The sequence below is a fragment of the Oncorhynchus mykiss genome, chromosome 27 (assembly GCF_057628025.1).
Source record: "Oncorhynchus mykiss isolate SJ-2025 chromosome 27, ASM5762802v1, whole genome shotgun sequence".
Lineage (NCBI taxonomy): Eukaryota > Metazoa > Chordata > Actinopteri > Salmoniformes > Salmonidae > Oncorhynchus > Oncorhynchus mykiss.
The window spans coordinates 35708824-35735318 of NC_143048.1; the positions used below are offsets into that span (position 1 = coordinate 35708824).

The following is a 26495-nucleotide window of genomic DNA, read 5'->3' on the forward strand; positions in this document are numbered from 1 at the left end:
TGGGATGCAAACTCAAAATTGAATACATTTCATCTCTATATCTGACACGATACAGGTGTCTTCTTTTTTTAAGCCCATAACCAAGTGTGTGAGGTGCATATTTTTTTTCAAAGTAGATTTGCTTGAAATGACCAAGAAACATTATTTTCCTCTAAACTAATGTGATCAGCGTCATTAATGGCCAGTGGCCATGCGGTGTAGGCGTTGGTTTTCCACACGACTGTAAGTATCATGATGCCTGTAAAGTCTCCCATATTTAGTGCTCGACTTGGGCAGGAACTCACCGGAACTGACTACCAGCACATCACATTTTCTTCTGCTTGCCTGTTCCTCTTATAGAATATTGTCTCAAAAGTATTGCCCATGTTGTACTGTCATATTAATGCAGTCCATGTTCATGGAAGTATTGGAGCCTCTCCTCCCTCATCAACCCATCTCTCCAGGTGAACATCACACCCCCACTTCATGAAAGACAGAAAAATATGAGGATTATTTTAAGATGGCTAGTTTTACAGGACTGAATGTTAGACCACTCCGCAGTTACAATTCTACTTAATAACACCAACCCCCAAGAGCTGCAGTTAATAATTGCAGTACCCAATCAGATGGATAAATATCCTATGAATAAATATCAAACTCATGCACTTTTTTTTACCATAATCATGCTTTATTATTACCAATGTGATTAAAAGGATAAACACAAACATACAATCCTCTGACAATAAAATACGTCAGCACATGACAGCATATCCAGCATCACACATTTTCAACAACGGCGCTCTTTCTCTTAGCATTGGTAGAGCTTGTTGACCCTCAGGACATCAATGTCAGACATGCCCTGTCTCTGTCCGATGGCCACAGATGGGTCTGGGATGGGAGTGATGGTTTCCTTTCCGTAGTTGTTAGTGTAAGCGGTTCTATCATAGTGCATGACAGAGGAGTAGTCGTATGCAGTATTCAGGTTGTTGGTGTCCTGCTTCTGGAAGTTCTCGACGGCGTAGTTATAGATGTATTGCCAGTTGATCCTGATATACTGGTCACGGTCACTCCTGTTGTGCTCGTGGTGGAAGCCCAGGGAGTGAAGCAGCTCATGCTGGATGATACCATGTTGAACACAGCCAAACTGTGCAAGAGACAATGTCTGCCTGTCCCCAACAGTCCCCATGGTACCAAAACACCCGCCACTGCTCTGAATGTCCAGGTAGGCAGTCTGTGTCTTACGTGGGATGAAGCGGATGCAGGTCTTGCCATGGAAGTACTTCATGGCCATCTCAATAGTCTCTACCTCCAAGCTGGAATATACAGCGCTGAGGATGTAAGGCACATACACCAAGCCGTCGGTTGACTTCTTCCAGAGACAGCTGTACTGGCTGCTAAAGCACTTCATGGCGTTCCTGGTTCTAGGAGCCAGAATGTCTCCTTCCAGCAGCAGCTCATTGGTTCCGTTGTTGGACTCCAGGATCGCTGAAGTGATGGACACATGGTCCGGCTCATCATGGACCTCATTTCCACTGGCCTGCGATAGGCCCAGCAGCAGCAGCAGCAGGTTAAGAGTGGGTCTGTGGGCCATCTTTCGTCAGAGTATGTAGTTACTTTGGATGGATGAGTCCTTGGCTTTACCTGTGGAGGATCCTAAAATGTCTCATTCACCAAAGCTTGATGCCAGTGTTCTGTCAGAGCTGAGTTTATATACAGCTGTCCCATAGGTGTGACTGTGTAGGATTAACGGTTGGGGATGATGCTCACTGTCTTGGAAAAACAACCAGAGGGAGTACTCCACAACCTAACCCACTGTTTCAACAATTCATCTGTGTGGGTCAAATTACATTACACTTCAATTTCTTGAGGTATAAGTCGTCTCTATTACAACCACATATCCAGGATCAGATTACCTCATTCTACGATCATAATATGAACCTTAATGGGCATCAGATTACCTCATTCTACGATCATAATATTAAACATAAGGGGGATCAGAAAGTATCTGACCCTAGATCAGTGGTTAGGGACAAACTATATCGAGTCCATTCCTTTGGAACACATGTTTGGTTTACATTGGGTGTGACAAGCTTAACGAGATGAATCTCACTTAGGTGTGTTGTTTTAAAACAACCATTAGAGCCCAATTAGATGTTGGCCAGTTGGGACGCTACATCCCACATATCCCAGAGAGGTTAAAACGACCATTACAGCCCAATTAGGTGGCAGTATAGAATAATAGTCATTTGTGTAGCTCAAGCACTTTAAAATCTAAAAACTCTCTACAGAAAAACTTAATCCTCAGTGATGCTATGGTGCAAGCTGTGTATTGACTTTCCTAATGCTACGCATTTAGTAAGATTTAAAGCATATTAGCACACTATTTCCCACCCGTCACTTAACACACAACCTGATTAGAAGGCTCTGTGTGTGTAAATACTAGTGTGCTTGTGTGAGTGCATGTATAGAAAAAGATTGCAGGAGAGTATGAGGGCGAATTCTCTAGTTGTATTACTTGGCTCCTGATGAAATGGTGTGACTGATTAATTTTGTTATGTTAACATTAATAATTCCCATGCAGTTATTTGAACTTGGGGTTCCTATAGTGTATCGTTCTGATAGGTGACAGGACGGTACGATGTACCCTGGGTCTCGACCCCGCCTTGTGCAACTGGGTCCTGGACTTTCTGACAGCACACCCCCAGGTGGTGAGGGTAGGAAACAACATCTCCACCCCGCTGATCCTCAACACTGGGGCCCCACAAGGGTACGTTCTCAGCCCTCTCCTGTACTCCCTGTTCACCCATGACTGTGTGGCCATGCACACCTCTAATTCAGTGGTCAAGTTTGCAGCCTACAGTGGTAGGCTTGATCACCAACAATGACAAGACGGCCTACAGGGAGGAGGTTTGGGCACACAGAGTGTGGTGTCAGGAAAATAACCTCACACTCAACATCAACAAAACAAAGCAGTTGATCGTGGACTTCAGGAAACAGCAGAGGGAGCCCCCCCCCCCCCCATCCACATTGACGTGACAATAGTGGAGAAGGTGGAAAGTTTTAAGTTCCTCGGAGAATACATCACGGACAAACTGAAATGGTCCACCCACACAGACAGCGGGCTGAAGAAGGTGAAGAATAGGCGCAACCTCAGGAGGCTGAAGAAATTTGGCTTGTCACCAAAAACACTCACAGACTTTTACAGATGCACAATCGAGAGCATCCTGTCGGGCTGTATCACCGGCTGGTACGGCAACTGCTCCGCCCACAACAGTAAGGCTTTCCAGAGGGTAGTGAGGTCTGCACAACGCATCACCGGGGGCAAACTAGCTGCCCTCCAGGACACCTACACCACTCGATGTCACAGGAAGGCCAAAAACATAATCAAGGACAACAATCACTCGAGCCACTGCCTGTTCACCCCGCTATCATCCAGAAGGTGAGGTCAGTACAGGTGCATCAAAGCTGGGAGAGAGAGACTGAAAAACAGCTTCTATCTCAATGCCATCAGACTGTTAAACAGCCATCACTAACATTGAGTGGCTGCTGCCAACATACTGACTCAAATCTCTAGCCACTTTAATAATTAAAAATTGGTTGTAATAAATGTATCACTAGTCACTTTAAACAATGCCACTTTACATAATGTTTACATACCCTACATTACTCATCTCATATGTACATACTGTACTCTATACCATCTACTGCGTCTTGCCTATGCTGTTCGGCAATCGCTCATCCATATATTTATATGTACATATTCTTATTCATTCCTTTACACTTGTGTGTATAAGGTACTGTAGTTGTTGTGAAATTGTTAGATTACTTGTTAGATAGTACTGCATGGTCGGAACTAGAAGCGCAAGCATTTCGTATTAACAGCTGCTAACCATGTGAATGTGACCAATACAATTTGCTTTGATTTGTTCACATACCACCTCTGCACAACAGTAATGAATCAAACTAGGGTGGACAGACAATCCAAAATCAAATCTAGAATCGGCTATCTATTTCGCAACAAAGCCTCCTTCACTCATGCCGCCAAACTTACCCTAGTAAAACTGACTATCCTACCGATCCTCGATTTCGGCGATGTCATCTACAAAATAGCTTCCAATACTCTACTCAGCAAACTGGATGCAGTTCATCACAGTGCCATCCGTTTTGTTACCAAATCACCTTATACTACCCACCACTGCGACCTGTATGCTCTAGTCAGCTGGCCCTTGCTACATATTCGTCGCCAGACCCACTGGCTCCAGGTCATCTATAAGTCTATGCTAGGTAAAGCTCCGCCTTATCTCAGTTCACTGGTCATGATAACAACACCCACCCGTAGCACACGTTCCAGCAGGTATATCTCACTGATCATCCCTAAAGCCAACACCTCATTTGGCCACCTTTCCTTCAAGTTCTCTGCTGCCAGTGACTGGAACGAAATGCAAAAATCGCTGAAGTTGGAGACTTTTATTTCCCTCACCAACTTTAAACATCTACTATCTGAGCAGCTAACCGATCGCTGCAGCTGTACATAGTCCATCTGTAAATAGCCCACCCAATCTACCTACCTCATCCAGATACTGTTTTATTTTATTTACTTTTCTGCTCTTTTGCACACCAGTATCTCTACTTGCACATCATCACCTGCTCATTTATAACTCCACTTTTAATCTGTTAAATTGTAATTATTCGCTCCTATGGCCTATTTATTGCCTACCTCCTCATGCCTTTTGCACACACTGTATATAGACTTTATTTTTCTACTGTACCATTGACTTGTTTATTTTGTTATTGGCTTATTTATTGTTTACTCCATGTGTTAACTCCTTCTCCTCCTGGGCCTCCGTCCCGTGTGCATCTCATCTCTTCCTGGGCCTCCGTCCCGTGTGCGTCTCATCTCTTCCTGGGCCTTCGTCCCGTGTGCATCTCATCTCTTCCTGGGCCTTCATCCCGTGTGCATCTCATCTCTTCCTGGGCCTTCATCCTGTGTGCATCTCATCTCTTCCTTGGCCTTCATCCCGTGTGCATCTCATCTCTTCCTGGGCCTTCGTCCCGTGTGCATCTCATCTCTTCCTGGGCCTTCGTCCCGTGTGCATCTCATCTCTTCCTGGGCATTCATCCCGTGTGCATCTCATCTCTTTCTGGGCCTTCATCCTATGTGCATCTCATCTCTTCCTTGGCCTTCATCCCGTGTGCATCTTTTCCTGGGCCTGCATCCCGTGTGTGTCTCATCTCTTCCTGGGCCTCTGTCCCATGGGGTCTCATCTCTTCTTGGGCCAGGGCTGATTTAATGCAGACTATGGGGGTCGTTAGGATGAGTAAGTGCTGGAGATGGACAGGCATATCTCCACAGCAGGCCATTTGGACTCTGATGGTGGAGGGGTGAGCAGAGAGGTTCTGTCCATTTAGAAGACTGACAGTGCAATCAGATGCACGTTAATCACGACTGCTTGCCTCATTAATCAGAAGAAGCACAGTCGCTAACTCGAATACCCCCCTCTCACCATGTTCGCAAATATATTTCCATTTAGAACTTGGATAGCCTCCAATGAGTGGGGATGAAAGTTAACTGTTGGAGCAGTGTGGAGGTGTCTCCCAAGTTGTGGGCAGAGTTTATCATTTGATCTGGTTAGTTTGTCGAAGATGTTAGAAGATGAACGATACATTTTCCTCTCAAAGGCCTGTTGACAAAGGACAGATTCCTTTTCAAGTCATTTGTACAGTGAATAATGAATAGGAGAGTGAGATGCCTTGCTTACTGCTCTCTTGAAATTCTGCATAAGGTGACATTCATATTTCATACACATGAATTAGCATTTCATATTTGCATATTTTTGCTTGGTCTACAACAAAACCCCAAAACAAGGAGGGGAGAAAGGTGGGAAGTAAGACTCGCTTTCCCTTTGGTCTCAACCCAAAAGAACCAGGGCATCTTATAAATTCTCGTCCAACAGCCCCGCATGTTCAGCATGCTCCTTGTGTCCACAGCAGATCACGTCACCTTCACCCATATCTCCCTCTGTGAACACCTTGACGTGCCTCTGAAAGGTCACAGCATCAACACAGAGACTAAGCCTCATTCACAATGGAATGGAATACATGCAGGTTGCCTTTCCCCCAACGACTTGATTTGTCAGACCAATAGATATTGACAATGGAGCGTTTCTATGTTTGTAGAAAATTGGTTAAAATCACATGATGCACACCGATGATGTTATTAGTATGATCAGTCATTGGAATGCTGCTCATAGAGCTTGCTAACATAGTACATGGCAGCCATCCACGGAGGGAGCTCAGGGCTTTGACAGAGGCTGTTAGGGCTTCTGTAGGCACCCATGTGGTAACTGTGAGGGGTCACATGAATCCACAGAAAAGCCATAAAACCATTCTTCTAACATTTTTAAATATTGGTGGCCAATGGCCAGCCATCATCATTTCAACAAAAACAAAGCGTCTCTAGTTTGGCTGTGTCAGAGTAGCCACTGTTTAATTCAGTCTTTCAATTTAGGCATCACATGACGTATATTTGTTTCTGTTGGACAGTGATAATCTGCTGGTAGCCCCAGTCCATGGTTATTCCCTATCCCCTGGTGGATTGTGTTGTTTATTTCAAAACGAATTTGCCGTCATCCAATCACCAACGGTATAGCAGTTTCCATCATTGCCTAATCCCTGCCATACAGCTGCTCCAGAAAGATTAGACCACAACTATACAAAAGTCAAAACACAATCAGTAAAAAAATATAGCTTTGATCAACAAGAAAATCAGCTCCATGGATATGTTTTCTTGTTTGTTTTGTAAAACCTGAAGAGGGATTGCTTTCTCGCCTCTGCATAAGATGTATTTTCAGTGATTCAGCCTTGGGAAGGACACACAGAATCTCAAATTCTATTGGTCTTGAAAGGGCATGATACATTTTCAGAGGGGGAAAATGATTCTTCTTCTGCAGAAATGAATCTCTGATGACAGGTTAGTCACTCCGTGTCCCATCCCTTGCTGGTATGTGGTTAGAGTTAGAGTAAACACTGGCTAATCAATTCCCCATCATCGCCTATAGATCACTGTCTGGGAGCAGAGACGTGGACTGACTCTCTATGCCGGCGGATGTACCATTCCATTATTGCGCTTGCTGTATGAAGCCTTATTTAATGCTGCGATACTGGAAACTTAATTAGACACTGAGGTAATGGATTACTGCAATAAGACGGCCATCACCAGAAGGACTTTACATTTGGTCCAGCATGGACAAATAACACAGAGGACAGGGCTTTGAAATAGGATTTTCAAACTGCTGTATGTGTCCTTCCTTTCCAATATCATATTTCAGTAATCATCTCAGCAATATCATATTTCAGTAATCATCTCAGCAATATCATATTTCAGTAATCATCTCAGCAAAATCATATTTGCCGTAGCCCTTTCCTCTAGTCAAATGACCAAATTGCCCTCTAGTGACCTCATTGCTGGAATATTAGTAATATTTTTCATAATTTCATAATTAATAAACATTACTTCATTAAAAACCCACCCCAAATTCTGTATTTCTATTTCAAACGGTTTTGTTATATTTCAGTCTTCTGTGATATATATAAAGTTTAATATGGGATGCAAACTCAAAATTGAATACATTTCATCTCTATATCTGACAAGATACAGGTGTCTTCTTTTTTTAAGCCCATAACCAAGTGTGTGAGGTGCATATTTTTTTTTCAAAGTAGATTTGCTTGAAATGACCAAGAAACATTATTTTCCTCTAAACTAATGTGATCAGCGTCATTAATGGCCAGTGGCCATGCGGTGTAGGCGTTGGTTTTCCACACGACTGTAAGTATCATGATGCCTGTAAAGTCTCCCATATTTAGTGCTCGACTTGGGCAGGAACTCACCGGAACTGACTACCAGCACATCACATTTTCTTCTGCTTGCCTGTTCCTCTTATAGAATATTGTCTCAAAAGTATTGCCCATGTTGTACTGTCATATTAATGCAGTCCATGTTCATGGAAGTATTGGAGCCTCTCCTCCCTCATCAACCCATCTCTCCAGGTGAACATCACACCCCCACTTCATGAAAGACAGAAAAATATGAGGATTATTTTAAGATGGCTAGTTTTACAGGACTGAATGTTAGACCACTCCGCAGTTACAATTCTACTTAATAACACCAACCCCCAAGAGCTGCAGTTAATAATTGCAGTACCCAATCAGATGGATAAATATCCTATGAATAAATATCAAACTCATGCACTTTTTTTTACCATAATCATGCTTTATTATTACCAATGTGATTAAAAGGATAAACACAAACATACAATCCTCTGACAATAAAATACGTCAGCACATGACAGCATATCCAGCATCACACATTTTCAACAACGGCGCTCTTTCTCTTAGCATTGGTAGAGCTTGTTGACCCTCAGGACATCAATGTCAGACATGCCCTGTCTCTGTCCGATGGCCACAGATGGGTCTGGGATGGGAGTGATGGTTTCCTTTCCGTAGTTGTTAGTGTAAGCGGTTCTATCATAGTGCATGACAGAGGAGTAGTCGTATGCAGTATTCAGGTTGTTGGTGTCCTGCTTCTGGAAGTTCTCGACGGCGTAGTTATAGATGTATTGCCAGTTGATCCTGATATACTGGTCACGGTCACTCCTGTTGTGCTCGTGGTGGAAGCCCAGGGAGTGAAGCAGCTCATGCTGGATGATACCATGTTGAACACAGCCAAACTGTGCAAGAGACAATGTCTGCCTGTCCCCAACAGTCCCCATGGTACCAAAACACCCGCCACTGCTCTGAATGTCCAGGTAGGCAGTCTGTCTCCGACGTGGGATGAAGCGGATGCAGGTCTTGCCATGGAAGTACTTCATGGCCGTCTCAATAGTCTCTACCTCCAAGCTGGAATATACAGCGCTGAGGATGTAAGGCACATACACCAAGCCGTCGGTTGACTTCTTCCAGAGACAGCTGTACTGGCTGCTAAAGCACTTCATGGCGTTCCTGGTTCTAGGAGCCAGAATGTCTCCTTCCAGCAGCAGCTCATTGGTTCCGTTGTTGGACTCCAGGATCGCTGAAGTGATGGACACATGGTCCGGCTCATCATGGACCTCATTTCCACTGGCCTGCGATAGGCCCAGCAGCAGCAGCAGCAGGTTAAGAGTGGGTCTGTGGGCCATCTTTCGTCAGAGTATGTAGTTACTTTGGATGGATGAGTCCTTGGCTTTACCTGTGGAGGATCCTAAAATGTCTCATTCACCAAAGCTTGATGCCAGTGTTCTGTCAGAGCTGAGTTTATATACAGCTGTCCCATAGGTGTGACTGTGTAGGATTAACGGTTGGGGATGATGCTCACTGTCTTGGAAAAACAACCAGAGGGAGTACTCCACAACCTAACCCACTGTTTCAACAATTCATCTGTGTGGGTCAAATTACATTACACTTCAATTTCTTGAGGTATAAGTCGTCTCTATTACAACCACATATCCAGGATCAGATTACCTCATTCTACGATCATAATATGAACCATAAAGGGCATCAGATTACCTCATTCTACGATCATAATATTAAACATAAGGGGGATCAGAAAGTATCTGACCCTAGATCAGTGGTTAGGGACAAACTATATCAAGTCCATTCCTTTGGAACACATGTTTGGTTTACATTCGGTGTGACAAGCTTAACGAGATGAATCTCACTTAGGTGTGTTATTTTAAAACAACCATTAGAGCCCAATTAGATGTTGGCCAGTTGGGACGCTACATCCCACATATCCCAGAGAGGTTAAAACGACCATTACAGCCCAATTAGGTGGCAGTATAGAATAATAGTCATTTGTGTAGCTCAAGCACTTTAAAATCTAAAAACTCTCTACAGAAAAACTTAATCCTCAGTGATGCTATGGTGCAAGCTGTGTATTGACTTTCCTAATGCTACGCATTTAGTAAGATTTAAAGCATATTAGCACACTATTTCCCACCCGTCACTTAACACACAACCTGATTAGAAGGCTCTGTGTGTGTAAATACTAGTGTGCTTGTGTGAGTGCATGTATAGAAAAAGATTGCAGGAGAGTATGAGGGCGAATTCTCTAGTTGTATTACTTGGCTACTGATGAAATGGTGTGACTAATTAATTTTGTTATGTTAACATCCTTAATAGTTCCCATGCAGTTATTTGAACTTGGGTGCCTATAGTGTATCCTTCTGATAGGTGACAGGACCGTACGCTGTACACTGGGTCTCGGCCCGCCCTGTGCAACTGGGTCCTGGACTTTGACGGCACGCCCACAGGTGGTGAGGGTAGGAAACAACATCTCCAACCCACTGATCCTCAACACTGGGGCCCCACAAGGGTATGTTCTCAGCCCTCTCCTGTACTCCCTGTTCACCCATGACTGTGTGGCCATGCATGCCTCTAACTCAATCATCAAGTTTGCAGACAACACTAGAGTTGTAGGCTTTATTACCAACAATGACAAGACGGCCTACAGGGAGGAGGTGAGGGCCCTCGGAGTGTGGTGTCAGGAAAATAACCTCACACTCAACGTCAACAAAAGGAGATGATCGTGGACTTCAGGAAACAGCAGAGGGTTCACATGTTCACATAACACTTCTGCACAACAGTAATGAATCAAACTAGGGTGGACAGACTATTGTGACACGGGGTCAGGTAACAAAATGAAATGAAAGCAAACCCCCTTTTTATGCCAATTATTTTTGCTGATAAAGTAGTAATTTTCAATGGAGAACTTCTTATCAAATATAGATGAACTATCAGATGATTTCTTGTTTATTATGCACAAATTATGTTAACCAATGTGTTGATTATTCATGATTCATGAACAGTAGCATGGAACAAGTCCAGTGGTTTGAGAAGGGGGAGTAGTTAGAGACAGGAAATTGTGTAGAGCCACTGGTTTGACTGTGTACAGGGATTTGAAAATACTCTAAAATGTGACAGCCAGCTCTGGGTTGAAGGAGAGCATCTTCATCGAGAGGAGAGACGAAAGTGTAGGGATGAGGAAAAGAGACAAAGGACAAGCAGGGAGCAGAGGAGAGGACATGGAGGATATCGGAGCTCAGAGCCCTGTGCTGGAGAGGAGAAAGAGAATGGGGGAAAAGGAGGAAGAAAGAGTAGGGGGAAAGAGGAGGGGGAAAGAGGAGGGAGAAAGAGAAGGGGGAAAGAGGAGGGAGAAAGATAAGGGGGAAAGAGGAGCTAGAAAGAGAAGGGGGAAAGAGGAGGGAGAAAGAGAAGGGGGAAAGAGGAGCTAGAAAGATAAGGGGGAAAGAGGAGGGTGAAAGATAAGGGGGAAAGAGGAGGGAGAAAGATAAGGGGGAAAGAGGAGCTAGAAAGAGAAGGGGGAAAGAGGAGGGAGAAAGAGAAGGGGGAAAGAGAAGGGGGAAAGAGGATGGTGAGTGACAGGAGGGGAGTAGAGGAGAGGGACAGAAAAGCTGGCAGCAGTGCTTTAGACAGTGGAAGGAAACGCAGACTGACAGGTAAACCCAGGAGGATTGACCGGCCTGCATCCAGCTGTCGGGTAGAGCTCTTCTGGTACCACCAGAGCCCACTGCCACTCACACCACACGTACCCATGCACGTCAACCAGCCAGGGGAAGAACAGGACAGGAGGAGCTCTGCATATGGCCATGCTGGTACATGTGTGCCCCAAGCACACACTAGGCTCTTCTAATGAGCAAAACGTTATCATAATGCAGTGTGCAAGGACATGGGAGTGATTATCATCTGACACACAGTGGATGTGTTGCCATGCCTGTACCTTGTCCTCTTGTTGATGAAAAACTTTCCATCATTATGTCAGTTGCACCTTATTATTTGTGTTGAGTTAGAACGTAGAACCAAGTCAATGGAGGTGGATTCTGTCTCAGGGGATAGTAGTTATGTCTCTGTAGCAATGCATACATACTGGTAACATCATGTAGGGCATTCCAAACACTCCCCACCATTACAGCATACTACACCACTATGGTTTACTGTTACACTGAGATACACCAGTTAGACTGCTGCCCTCTAGTGGTTTCTTTAGATCACAGATGGGACCAGAGATAGGACCAGCGTAACAATTCCGTGATAAGACAATTTAACCTTCACAGACAACTCGGCCTGGAGGACAGCAGGCGGGCGGTGACCCCTGGACAACAGGAGGGGAAAAAGGCATCGGGGATATTTCAAGAAATGTAATTAAGTGGTTATAAAATAGAATAGAGACAATGGATTTTCTTTGTCCCACAAGAACAAGTTTACAGGCCCAAGAAAAACAGTTTGCCTGTCTGTGTATTGATCGAGGAGTGTATTGATCTGTTGCTAAGCTGTGTAAGTTTGTTTAAGTTGGATCTATGGAGTGTGAGCACAACTATCTTGTTCTGGAAAGCTAACACAGATGGTGATGGGAGGGCATGTCAATAAAAAAAATGGCGCGGGTTACACAATGATTTTCAAATGTTTCACATGTTGATGGGAATCAACTGATATAACAGCCTCTGCCAGCAGGTGAGCTGATAGTTCCTGCAGTTACACTTGATTCAATAACAACGTAACAGCTGAACATTTCTCTCAACCGAGCGCAGAAAGACACACAATGTCTTGTACAGTACTATAGCGCTTGCTATTTCATTAGGTTAGGTTCTCAAAGGATTTGTGCCGTGGATACATAGCCGTAATGAAAGCATTATCCTTTACAGGGGCGCAACTTTCACTGGGGACGGTGGGGACATTACACCTCCACATTCTGAAATTGCATTTATGTCACCCCCAGTTTTAGCATTGAGCTGTGATACAAAAGACAGCATCGATGTTTGGTGGTAGGTCAGGTAGGCTGTTTGGTGGTAGGTCAGGTAGGCTGTTTGGTGGTAGGTCAGGTAGGCTGTTTGGTGGAAGGTCAGGTAGGCTGTTTGGTGGTAGGTCAGGTAGGCTGTTTGGTGGTAGGTCAGGTAGGCTGTTTGGTGGTAGGTCAGGTAGGCTGTTTGGTGGTAGGTCAGGTAGGCTGTTTGGTGGTAGGTCAGGAAGGCTGTTTGGTGGTAGGTCAGGAAGGCTGTTTGGTGGTAGGTCAGGTAGGCTGTTTGGTGGTAGGTCAGGTAGGCTGTTTGGTGGAAGGTCAGGTAGGCTGTTTGGTGGAAGGTCAGGTAGGCTGTTTGGTGGTAGGTCAGGAAGGCTGTTTGGTGGTAGGCAGGTAGGCTGTTTGGTGGTAGGTCAGGTAGGCTGTTTGGTGGCAGGTCAGGTAGGCTGTTTGGTGGCAGGTCAGGTAGGCTGTTTGTTGGTAGGTCAGGAAGGCTGTTTGGTGGTAGGTCAGGAAGGCTGTTTGGTGGTAGGTCAGGAAGGCTGTTTGGTGGTAGGTCAGGTAGGCTGTTTGGTGGTAGGTCAGGAAGGCTGTTTGGTGGTAGGTCAGGAAGGCTGTTTGGTGGTAGGTCAGGTAGGCTGTTTGGTGGTAGGTCAGGTAGGCTGTTTGGTGGTAGGTCAGGTAGGCTGTTTGGTGGTAGGTCAGGAAGGCTGTTTGGTGGTAGGTCAGGAAGGCTGTTTGGTGTTAGGTCAGGTAGGCTGTTTGGTGGTAGGTCAGGTAGGCTGTTTGGTGGTAGGTCAGGAAGACTGTTTGGTGGTAGGTCAGGAAGGCTGTTTGGTGGTAGGTCAGGAAGGCTGTTTGGTGGTAGGTCAGGAAGGCTGTTTGGTGGTAGGTCAGGAAGGCTGTTTGGTGGTAGGTCAGGTAGGCTGTTTGGTGGAAGGTCAGGTAGGCTGTTTGGTGGTAGGTCAGGAAGGCTGTTTGGTGGTAGGTCAGGAAGGCTGTTTGGTGGTAGGTCAGGTAGGCTGTTTGGTGGTAGGTCAGGTAGGCTGTTTGGTGGTAGGTCAGGAAGGCTGTTTGGTGGTAGGTCAGGTAGGCTGTTTGGTGGTAGGTCAGGAAGGCTGTTTGGTGGTAGGTCAGGAAGGCTGTTTGGTGGTAGGTCAGGAAGGCTGTTTGGTGGTAGGTCAGGAAGGCTGTTTGGTGGTAGGTCAGGAAGGCTGTTTGGTAGTAGGTCAGGAAGGCTGTTTGGTGGTAGGTCAGGAAGGCTGTTTGGTGGTAGGTCAGGAAGGCTGTTTGGTAGTAGGTCAGGAAGGCTGTTTGGTGGTAGTTCAGGAAGGCTGTTTGGTGGTAGGTCAGGAAGGCTGTTTGGTGGTATTACCCGGCTGGAATTAGGACCATGTGAACAGAGGCAGCTGTTGTCTGTGTGTGTTGTGTTTTTTCTCCAAGTTGTAAAAGCAATCATAGCAGAAACTGGCTACTTTTTATTTCACTGATGTAGCTGGCAAGGTAACTGCTTTTTGATGAAAATTTCCCTGCCTTAGGTCAGTTAGGATCACCATTTTATTTTAAGCATGTGTAATGTCAAAATAATAGTAGAGAGAATGATTTATTTCAGCTTTTATTACTTTCATCACATTTCCAGTGGGTCAGACATTTACATACACTCAATTAGTATTTGGTAGCATTGCCTTATAATTGCTCAACTTGGGTCAAACATTTCGGGTAGCCTTCCTCAAGCTTCCCATAATAAGCTGAGCGAATTTTGGCCCATTACTCCTGACAGAGCTGGAGTAACTGAGCCAGGGTTTTAGGCCTCCTTGCTCGCACACCCTTTTTCACTTCTGCCCACAAATCCTGGTCAGGGCATTATGATGGCCACTCCAATACCTTGACTTTGTTGTCCTTAGGCCATTTTGCCACAACTTTGGAAGTATGCAATGGGTCATTGTCCATTTGGAAGACCCATTTGCGACCAAGCTTTAAATTCCTGACTGATGTCTTGAGATGTTGCTTCAATATATTCACATAATTTTCCTCCCTCATGATGCCATCTATTTTGTGAAGTGCACCAGTCTCTCCTGCAGCAAAGCACCTACACAACATGAAGCTGACACCCCTGTGCTTCACGGTCGCGATGGTGATCTTCGGCTTGCAAGCCTCCCCCTTTTTCCTCTCAACATAATGTTGGCCACAGGACATTTCTCCAAAAAGTACGATATTTATCCCCATGTGCAGTTGCAAACCTGGCTGTTTTTTTTTTTTAGTCTGGCTTTTTTTGATGGAGGTTTTGGAGCAGATGCTTCTTCCTTGCTGAGCGGCATTTCAGGTTATGTCGATATAGGACACGTTTTACTGTGGATATAGATATACTTTTCTACCTGTTTCCTCCAGCATCTTCACAAGGTAATTTGCTGTTGTTCTGGGATTGATTTTCGCACCAAAGTACGTTAATCTCTAGGAGATAGAACATGTCTCCTTCCTGAGCTGTATGACGGCTGCGTGGTCCCACAGTGTTTATTCTTGCGTACTATTGTTTGTACAGATGAACGTGGTACCTTCAGGAGTTTGGAAATTGTTCCCAAGGATGAACCAGACTTGTGGAGGTCTACAATTTTTTTTCTGAGGTCTTGGCTGAGTTTGAAGGTAGGCCTTGAAATACATCCACAGGTACACCTCCATTGACTCCAATTGACTCATTTTCTGGAATTTCCCAAGCTGTTTAAAGGCACAGTCAACTTAATGTATACGATCTGGTGCAACCAATTACCTTCAGAAGTCACATAATTACTTAATAAAGTTCACCTGAAATCTAAGTGTCTCAGTATATATACACACCTGTTCTGAAAGGCCCCAGAGTCTGCTACATCACTAAGCTGTCACGCCCTGGCCTTAGTTATCTTTGTTTTCTTTATTATTTTGGATAGGTCAGGGTGTGACATGGGTGATTTATGTGTTTTGCCTGGTCTAGGGGGTTTGTATGTTCATGGGGTGATCTAGTCTAGGTGTTTATGTAAGTCTATGGTTGCCTAGATTGGTTCTCAATTAGAGGCAGGTGTTTATCGTTTTCTCTGATTGGGAACCATATTTAGGCAGCCATGTTCTTTGGGTATTTTGTGGGTGGTTGTCTTCTGTCTTTGTACCAGATAGGACTGTTTCGGTTTTCACATTTGTTGTTTTCTAGTGTGTGGTCTTGATTAAACATGTTGAACTCTAACCACGCTGCATTTTGGTCCTCCTCTCCTTCAGCGGAAGAAAGCTGTTACATAAACAAGGGGCACCACCATTTCATCAATGTGCTGATGATCGCCTGCTAATTCCATCAGCTAATGTGCTGTGACACAGTCCACAGATCTTCTACCCTGCCTGACCCAACTCAGTGGAAGCAGTGAGAGTAGAACATCCAGTCCTCAGGTTAAATCTAAAGTCACTGAAGAAGTCTAGATCTGTGTTAAATGTGTTATTCTAGTATGCCCCTGTGGGTATCTCCGTAGGGGATGGAGACTCTTGATTGCCTCTTTAAACCAATATTAAGCATTTGATTAATCCTGAGCTGTCAGTATTCTTCTGTCATATCTTTGCAAAATGGAGAATCAAGTTTTAGAACCTAATATGGGCTTGAATAAATATTGGTCCTTTAACGTTCGAAATATGCTAAATAAATCCACTAATGGTACAATGATATTCCTGAAAAAGGGTGCTAAAATCAGATTTTGCCATATCTATCTGAATTGCTGAGGCAGAGGATTGATAGTTTATTATGAAACACCAGCTGGGAGACTTGACCTGTAGGTCAGAAAGCATCCCCTGAAGGGAAGGCAGTTGGACATGTAATTAGCTAACTAATGAGCAATGAAAATGGATGCTTTTCTAAGCAGTTCTGTACACACTGAGGCACACTGAGGCACACTCGGTCACTGAGGAATCTGTCAGAAAACTTCCAGGGCAATTGTTCAGAAAACTTTTACCTAGTCAACTTTTTGGAGCAGGTTTAGCTCCTTGTTGAATTCAGGAAGCCTACAGATACTAGCTTAAGTCTTTGGCAGATAGCATGTAACACATTGTGGATGTGACTGCTGTGATCCACAATAACTTAGCTCAGGCCTTTATATTGACTTTACATAGTTATTCCACAGTGAGTCACAGTGTAGCATGGAGAACAATTGTTGTTTCACTCTCTCTTGGTGTGTGTGTTTCATTCAGTAACATCCTCTGTGCTCTGCTCTTGTTGGGCTGCATGTCTGATACAAGTCCAGGTGTCTGGTATCACAGAGTGACAGGAGAACACCAGTGTGTTCAGCCTATACCCTCAACAACAAACTTCCTGGAATACAAGACAGACTGCACTCGGCAGATATTGCCACGTCATCTCTTGTGTCCACTTCCAGCTTGGAAGACTGGCTACCCAGAGCCCCCTGCCACACATAGCAGGCCAATGAAGAATCAACCAGACAAATTGAAAACCCCAAGTAATTAAACGATTGCAGTACCCACTCATTCTGGTGAAGACAGCACAACTCTGACTGCACTGCAGATAACCAGGCACTTTAGACCGCTTGGCCGTGACCCACACTTTATTGTGGATGAAAAAAACATGGCTCTACAGTATATCGCCAGCTGGATGCCCATATGACCACACATTAGATTCTTCTCTGAAATCACAACACACACATACCTGCTCATATCGGGGAAACACTGAAATCACTGACACATCTGGTAAACTAACATGCCGTAAAATATTCAGACATCAGACAGACTACACCCCCCGTGATCAAAATATTGAGATAATCAAACCAACAGCTGTGTGTGTACTGTGTCGGTGTGGACAGATTATGACAAATCCCGCCCGGCCCTCTAACGCCCACACTGCAGATCAAACACACCTTTTTGTTTCCGGACAGCTGTGTCTCAGGGCGGCTTTATCCCAAGCAAACACAATCAGACTCAGTAAACCTGTTTAGCCAGGTGAGACCGCTGCCACTGCCATCTGGCATGGAGTGTGCCAGCATGTAGTCCATGATAACGTATTCACTTCTGCTCCACACTGAACCACTCAAATCTAAAGTTCTTTAACACTCATCCACTAGAAAAAAGAATGCTCATTGTAAAAAAGATGTGTCAGGGTCAGCGATGGCCCTTGTCTGTTGAGTAGGTCAGTGTGTAACCAGTGAGGAAACACCAGAGGGACAAGGTCTGCCCTCTTAACACTGTGGAGAGAAACAAAGTACTACAAACACCACCTCCACAGGCAAAGGGAAATGGCAAAGGAGACCATTATTAGTCAGGGCTATCTGGGGTCCTTGAGAAATCCCTACACTAACCGTAACCTTTTACTGCACTGGGCTAAATAAGGGTCCCACAGAGTGATTCATGGTAGCCTTAAACAAATCTACTATGAAACTAAAGTATACACCTCACACACATGGTTATGGGCTTAAAAAAATTAAATTAAATAATTGTTTGCATCTCATATTAAAATGTATATACATCACAAAAGACTGAAATACAACAAAACTGTTTGACATAGAAATACTGGATTTTCTGCTAGTAAATTTTTTTTTTAAAATTAATTATGAAAAATATTAATAACATTCCACACAAGGCCACTAGGTCATTTGACTGCAGGAAAGGGGTAGCCCCTACCTTTACCCTGGCCGTAAACATAACCCTAACCTTAACATTTCAACCAATGGGTTAGGGATGTCCCAAGGATTTTTTTGCATTTAAAAAAAACATAACCTTTATTTAACTAGGCAAGTCAATTTAAGAACAAATTCTTATTTACAATGACGGCTTGCACCAGCCAAACACAGACGACGCTGGTCCAATTGTGCGCCACCCTTTGGGACTCCCAATCACGGCCGGTTGTGATACAGCCTGGATTCAAACCAGGCTGTCTGTAGTGATGCCATTAGCACTGAGATGCAGTGTCTTAGACCGCTGTGCCACTCGGGAGCCCGGAAAGCATAGACCATTATGCTTTACTCTACAAGGACATGAAGTGTTATGATTCGTAAAAGGCTAACTCGTCTATTTACGCCCCCATAAATGACTTTCAGCCAATTTGTGTCAATAAGAAAACTGTGTTTTTATTTTCTTTCTTGGACTACTGAAGGGTACGTATAAAAATGGGCTCCTGTGATTAAAGTCCCATTCCAGCCCCAGCCTGACGTTCATTATCCAGGGCTGATGGAGCAGGCCTTGGGTGCCACTGGAGCTCCTGATGTCTGAATGCAGCTCTACTGCTAATGACCTGCAGGGCCCTGGCTGGCAGGATGGCTTCTGACTGACTGGCTGGCAGGATGGCTTCTGACTGACTGGCTGGCTAAACAACACTACAACAGAAAAACCTCCAGGTACTGTCTCCACAATGTCATTATCCCACCTGCTCCCCCCTTTCTCTCCTCCAGTCTCGTTTTTTCATTCACTCATTCACTCCACTCTCTCCTCACCAGACTATTCAGATACAAATCCTTCATTGTAGTCCCTCCTCCAACCTCACCCCATCCTACTCATCTCCATTTAAACTAGGTGATCGTGGACTTAAGTAAACAGCAGAGGGAGCACATCCCTATCCACATCGACGGGACCGCAGTAGAGATGGTGGAAAGCGTCAAGATCCTTGGCGTACACGTCACTGACGATCTGAAATTGTCCACCCACACAGACAGTGTGGTGAAGAAGGCACAACAGCACCTCTTTAACCTCAGGAGGCTGAAGAAATGTGGCTTGGCCCCTAAAACCCTCACAAACTGTTACAGGAGCACAAATGAGAGCATCCTGTCGGGCTGTATCACCGCCTGGCACGGCAACTGCACCGCACGCAACCACAGGGCTCTCCAGAGGTTGGTGCGGTCTGCCCAACGCATCACCGGGGGCAAACTACCTGCACTCCAGGACATCTACACCACCCAATGTTACAGAAAGATAATCAACGACATCAACCACCCGAGCCACGGCTTGTTCACCCCGCTATCATCCAGAAGGTGAGGTCAGTACAGGTACATCAAAGCTGGGACAGAGAGACTGAAAAACAGCTTCTATCTGAAGGCCATCAGACTGTTAAACAGCCATCATTAGCCGGCTTCCACCTGGTTAAGTAACCCTGCACCTTAGAGGCTGCTGCCCTATATACATAGACTTGGAATCACATTAATGTTTAAATAATGTTTACATACTGCTTTACTCATCTCGTATGTATATACTGTATTCTATTCTGCTGTATTTTAGTCAATGCCACTCCGACATTGCTCGATCTAATATTTATATATTTCTTAATTCCATTATTTTACTTTTATATAGTAAGTATTTATTTTTGTGAACTGTTAGATACTACTGCACTGTTGGAGCTAGGAACACAAGCATTTCTCTACACCCACATTAACATCTGCTTAATATGTTTGATTTGATTTTGATGTGTTCTATTATGCTTGGCCCCAATTTGTTTTGCAGAGACAGTCATTATCAAGGACCACATTGAGGAAAAAAGAGGGGTGTGGGTTGGTGAGGAGAGACAGATGTCTAAGTTACTATTCTCAGCTCCTGGAACATGAGAAGGCTTGTTAGATGTCTAGGTTACTATTCCCATTTCCTGGAACAGGAAACGACTTGTTAGATGTCTAGCTTACTATTTCACACTTCCTGGAACATGAGAAGACTTGCCATGGATTTGTATAGTGTTGAAGGCAGGGGGTTCATACTGGTGGGAGAGTGTGAAGACTACTTCTACACCTAGTTTGCCATTTGGGGATGTGGCAGTGACACGGATTCAGCTTGAAAAGGGTGTCATAATAAATTAATGTTAAATTAACTGTCTGAAAGTGAACTATACTTTTTGGTCTATATTGTGCTGGCAGAGTAGATGGTCAGTGTGACAGGGGTAAGGCAGAAATATCCAGGGGACAGAGGCTGATACAGAATATCACATTGTTTCAACAGCAGTATCAGCAGGGTTGGGGAGTGACTGATTAAATGTAATCAGTTACATGTAATCTGATTACCAAAAAACAATAATACATTACCCAACATAAACTCTTCAATCCCACCCCTCAGCCACTCTCAGCCCATCCCACCTATCACCATAGACCTCAGCTCTTTAAGCCCATCCCACCTATCACCATAGACCTCAGCTCTTTTATCCCACCCCTCAGCCACTCTCAGCCCATCCCACCTATCACCATAGACCTCAGCTCTTTAATCCCACCCCTCAGCCACTCTCAGCCCATCCCACCTATCACCATAGACCTCAGCTCTTTAATCCCACCCCTCAGCCACTCTCAGCCCATCCCACCTATCACCATAAACCTCAGCTCTTTAATCCCACCCCTCAGCCACTCTCAGCCCATCCCACCTATCACCATAGACCTCAGCTCTTTAATCCCACTCCTCAGCCACTCTCAGCCAATCCCACCTATCACCATAGACCTCAGCTCTTTAATCCCACCCCCACATACTCCCTTATGAGACCTTCGCTTGAAATATGACAAAAAAGAGGCAGTAATACTGTTTGTCCATTTTGAGACACCATAGCCAATATATAAATCATCAAAATAGTCCGAATTAATCTAAGATAATTTAAGAAATTTGTCATTCATTTGACGTTTTTGCCGAGGTGATCTTAGTTGCGCAATTTTACATCTAACTAAGATGTTTGGCACAGTATTTCTCAATGGGGAAAAATGTGCATGAAATCATGTTCTCTGATTGATTGACAACAAGACTTTATTGAAGAATCCCTACTCAAATTCAAATAAAATTGTATTGGTCACATAGACATGTTTAGCCGATGTTACTGCAGGTGTAGCGAAATGCTTGTTTTACTAGCTCCAACAGTGCAGTAATATCTAACAATTCACAACAATACACACAATACACAAACCTAAAAGTAAAATAATGTAATTAAGGAATATATAAATATTAGGATGAGCAATGTCGGAGTAGCAAAGACTAAAATACAGTAGATAGAAGACTGTTGACCAATCACCAACGAAGGGGCGTAGACTTCGGCTACAAACTTCGGCTTGCCTCAAGAAGAAAAATGTGTGGATCGGGGAAAAAAGCCTTACCAAAGTCCAAAATGAATGCGTCTCAAAATGTAATCATAATATATACACAAACTCTTCCAAACTGTTTCAGCTGGGAAGCATGCGGATGCATAAAATGTAATCATAATATGTACACAAACTCTTCCAAAATGTTTCAGCTGGGAAGCATGCGGATGCATAAAATGTAATCATAATATGTACACAAACTCTTCCAAACTGTTTCAGCTGGGAAGCATGCGGATGCATAAAATGACATACCCAAATCTAACTGCCTGTAGCTCAGGACCTGAAGCAAGGATATGCATATTCTTGATACCATTTGAAAGGAAACACTTTGAAGTTTGTGAAAATATGAAATTAATGTAGGAGAATATAACACGTTAGATCTGGTAAAAGATAATACAAAACATTTTTGTTCCATCATCTTTGAAATGCAAGAGAAAGGCCATAATATAATATTGGAGTTTAGGCATAATTTTGATTTTGGCCAGCAGATGGCAGCAGTGTGTGTGCAAAATTTTAGACTGATCCAGTGAAGCATTGAAATACTGCACAATGTTTTTATCAGGTCTGCCCAAATGTGGATAATTGGTTAATTGATACATTTTCAAGTACATAACTATAGAGAACATACCAAAATGAAGGTCATACATGATGGAAAATGTGCTTCCCTACAGAAAAGACCTTCAGACATCTAGATGACCGGGTGGGGTAGGTGCAGGGCCAGAAACAGCAGGTATTCAAACTTTAGAACCAAGTTCCTACATTTGAATATAAACATTTATTTTATCAAACAAAACAGTTGCTAGTTAAGAAAGTAACCTAACCAACCCTGAGTGCTTGCCAGTTCCCCAGTCAACTCAATAAGGAGGCCTTGGTACAGGAACTCTGTCAGATTTATGACCAGAGCAGAGCCACATAACCAACTCCTTATACCCTGCAGGGATTTTACACCATGTTCCCAAAATTGAATATATCTTGCAAAAGCAGTTTTGAGTTTTGATTCATGGTGTTGAATTGTGACTGCAGCCTTGGATGAGGACAAGACACAGTTATGACAGGCCAAGAAACATTCCCAGAACTATACTCCTGACAATGTCCTGGACATGGAAACGGATTGTGAGAGATGTGCGTCTTTCTCGATTTGCCTCAAGAAAAAATGTTGTGCACGAACAGCTGAGAATCCCCCTGCTGCCCAAAACAAACAAAATGTGGGCATAATATTTTCACCAACTGTTTTGACTGGGAAGCTTTACACTTGTGCATTAGAGCTGGCCTGCTGTCCCTTGTCAAACAGCTCTGACAGTGCACAGTCCACACACACACACACACAGCTCTTAACTTCAGTAGAGGTAAGAGAAATATCACTCTTGGTGTCACTAGGCAAATTTAGGAGTGACAGTTATGTGAGAGTGACACAGGGTTCCATACAACCTACACCCTCATGTCTTTCAACCTTTGACACCCTGTGTGACATTTCAGGAAGAGTGAGGCTGCTGATGCGTGATGCCTGAGCTTGAACATGTCATTCCTCATGCCGCCAGGACAGTTACACACACGTTGCTGTTGGGTTTCCTGTGCCGCGAGCAGTGTAGAGATGTCACAATATTGACTCTGCACCTCCCCTCTGACACAAACCTGCCTGACTGTCATGGATATGGATACCAGCCTCAACACAACAAACTGGGCCACTCTCTGCTACTGGGCCACACTCTGCTACTGGGTCACACTCTGCCACTGGGCCACTCTCTGCCACTGGGCCACTCTCTGCCACTGGGCCACTCTCTGCCACTGGGCCACTCTCTGCCACTGGGCCACTCTCTGCCACTGGGCCACTCTCTGCCACTGGGCCACTCTCTGCCACTGGGCCACTCAGAATTTGCTCAGAATTTTGGTATTCAGTGACAATGACCTACTGTAAAATTATTATTTTTGTACATTTTGAGACCAAAAATATACATCTGCAAATGGTGGGAAATGAGACCATAAATGATTTACCGTCTTGCAAAGAATGACCTTTGGTTCTACATATAATATTATGTCCTCCTTAGAGCCATCTCAAAACCCACTAGACGGAGGAGGTGTCTTTGTGATGAAAACAAAACATTGTGTGACAACTGTGTCTGATGTGACCTCCTTGAAGACAGATACCAGAAGAAGATTGTGATTGTGATTGTGATTGTGATTGTGCTACAGACAAACTACATCCTCCATTTCTGGTCTTGGGAGACACTGAGTCTCTGAGTCTCTGAGGAATACCGAGCTGAAACAGATCAGCTCAATTCTGTCAAGTCTCCACCAGCAGAGTAATAAAGACAGACACAAAGCCAGAGGTTTGTGAGGCAGGCAGACAGGCAGGCAGGCAGGCAGGCAGGCAGGCAGGCAGGCAGGCAGGCAGCAGCCTCCCATAAACTAGGGTACAAGCTGTGAGGGATACTCATATTACAACACAACAACCATAACCATTCAACACAGCTCTCAGAGTGGCATTTACATTTTATGTTGGCTCTAGGGGAGGGAGGGGATCTCCCTGGTCTGTCCGGACCTACCGACTTGACAGGCAGCTGAGAGAAATGGCAGTGTAATAAATAGCTTCCTGGGCCACTTGTTAAATATGCTTTTCCCATCTGCAAGTCGCTGAGAAGACCCCTTCACTGGGGAGAACCACATATCATTCTCTATCCACTACCATGACTAAAAGGAGCCCATTGTCACAGAGTCATATTGATGATGAGTGAAAATGTGATCATTTTGTATTAACTTGGCCCTCTGATCCCTGTTCTGTCAGGATGGCTGTAGGGAATTTCAGCTTTCATATTACGCTTAAGAAAAAAAAAATGTGCCCTTGCTCATTTCAACCCCTCCCTCCTTTAGACAAAGAGGTATACGCCAATCACAGACTGTTAATGGCTTCCAGAAGAGAACAAGATCCTGGGAATTAGATTAAAGTCATTATTTAACACAGATTCCCCCCCCCCCCCCCCTTTTAGAATATGTATTATTGCCTCTGACACCACACCACTTTAATAAAGCCCTGGACTTCGCATTTAAAATATACATTTCTGGCAGTTAGATGTCATTATTAAAAAGAGAAAGTAGCGAGGGAGGGGCACTGCTGCCAAAATCCCAGGGTCTCTTTAAAGTTCTGAATCCTTATAATGGTGTCCATGTTGAACATGTTGTTCATTCACGTCATGGATTGACTGAACAGACTTCCAATCCAACCGTTGAGGGGGAAAATTATCAAAATTGACTTTCTCAAAAGACCAGTGAAGGCTATAATGGTCGATTCTCGTAAGGGTTAATGTACCAAAGCTTAAAAAAAAAGAAGCTTTCTCTCAACACTAACTACACACATACTGCACATCCACACATACTGCACATTCACACATACTGCACATTCACACACACACACACATATACTGCACATCCACACACACACACACACACATATATTGCACATCCACACACACACACTGCACATCCACACACACACACACACAACTTGGACTTTGTTTTATTTACAGTGCCAGTCAAAAGTTTGGGCACACCTACTCATTCAAAGGTTTTTCTTTATTTTTACTGTCTTCTACGTTGTCGAATAATAGTGAAGACGTCACAACTATGAAATAACACATATGGAATCATGTAGTAACCAAAAAAAAAGTGTTAAATCAAAATACATTTTATATTTGAGATTCTTCAAAGTAGCCACCCTTTGCCTTAATGACAGCTTTGCACTATCTTGCCATTCTCTCAACCAGCTTCACCTGGAATGCTTTTCCAACAGTCTTAAAGGAGTTCCCACATATGCTGAGCACTTGTTGGCTGCTTTTCCTTTATTTTGCAGTCCAACTCATCTCAATCCTTTTCAAATTAGGTTGAGGTCGGGTGATTGTGGAGGTCAGGTCATCTGATGCAGCACTCCACCACTCTCCTTCTTGGTCAAATAGCCCTTACATAGCCTGGATGTGTGTTTTGGGTCATTGTCCTGCTGAAAAACATATGATAGTCCCACTAAGCACAAACCAGATGGAATGGCATATCGCTGTAGAATGCTGTGGTAGCCGTGCTGGTTAGTGTGCCTTGAATTCAAAATAAATTACAGACAGTGTCAACAGCAAAGCACCCCTACACCATCACATCTTCTCCTCCATGCTTTGCAGTTGGAACCACACATGCAGAGATAATCTGTTCATCTACTCATAGGCGTTGGAACCAACAATCTCACATTTGGACTCATCAGACCAAAGGACAGATTTCCATCGGTCTAATGTCCATTGGTCGTGTTTCTTTCCCCAAACAAATCTCTTCTTCTTATTGGTGTCCTTTAGTAGTAGTTTCTTTGCAGCAATTCGACCATGAAGACCTGATTCATTCAGTCTCCTCTGAACCGTTGATGTTGAGATGTGTCTGTTACTTAAACTCTGAAGCATTTATTTGGGCTGCAATTTCTCTGGCTATTATCTCTAATGAACTTACCTGTGCAGCAGAGCTAACTCTGGGTCTTCCTTTCCTGTGGCGGTCCTCTTGGGAGCCAGTTTCATCATAGCTGTTTTTGCGACTGCACTTGAAGAAACTTTCAAAGTCCTTGAAATATTCCGGATTGACTGACCTCCCTTTCTTAAAGTAATGATGGACTGTCATTTCTCTTTGCTTATTTGAGCTGTTCTTGTCATACTATGGAC

At 44.1% G+C, this 26495-nt stretch overlaps 2 protein-coding genes across 2 annotated transcripts; both read right to left on the reverse strand.

Moving 5' to 3' along the window:
* Positions 1 to 645: 645 nt before the first annotated feature.
* rblce (hatching enzyme) lies at positions 646 to 1575 on the reverse strand. Its single transcript, NM_001172407.1, is given in 1 exon segment — positions 646 to 1575. A coding segment is annotated over 1 exon segment (783 nt). The 5' UTR covers positions 1571 to 1575; the 3' UTR covers positions 646 to 787.
* Positions 1576 to 8227: 6652 nt separating this feature from the next.
* On the reverse strand, positions 8228 to 10341 carry LOC118944670 (low choriolytic enzyme-like). The gene has a single exon (XM_036964912.2). It carries the CDS (start codon positions 9150 to 9152, stop codon positions 8370 to 8372), a length of 783 nt encoding a protein of 260 aa, XP_036820807.2. The 5' UTR covers positions 9153 to 10341; the 3' UTR covers positions 8228 to 8369.
* Positions 10342 to 26495: the final 16154 nt, after the last annotated feature.

Excerpts from the sequence above, each read along its gene's own strand:
- LOC118944670 (XM_036964912.2), bottom strand. The coding sequence starts at position 9,152 with ATGGCCCACAGACCCACTCTTAACCTGCTGCTGCTGCTGCTGGGCCTA.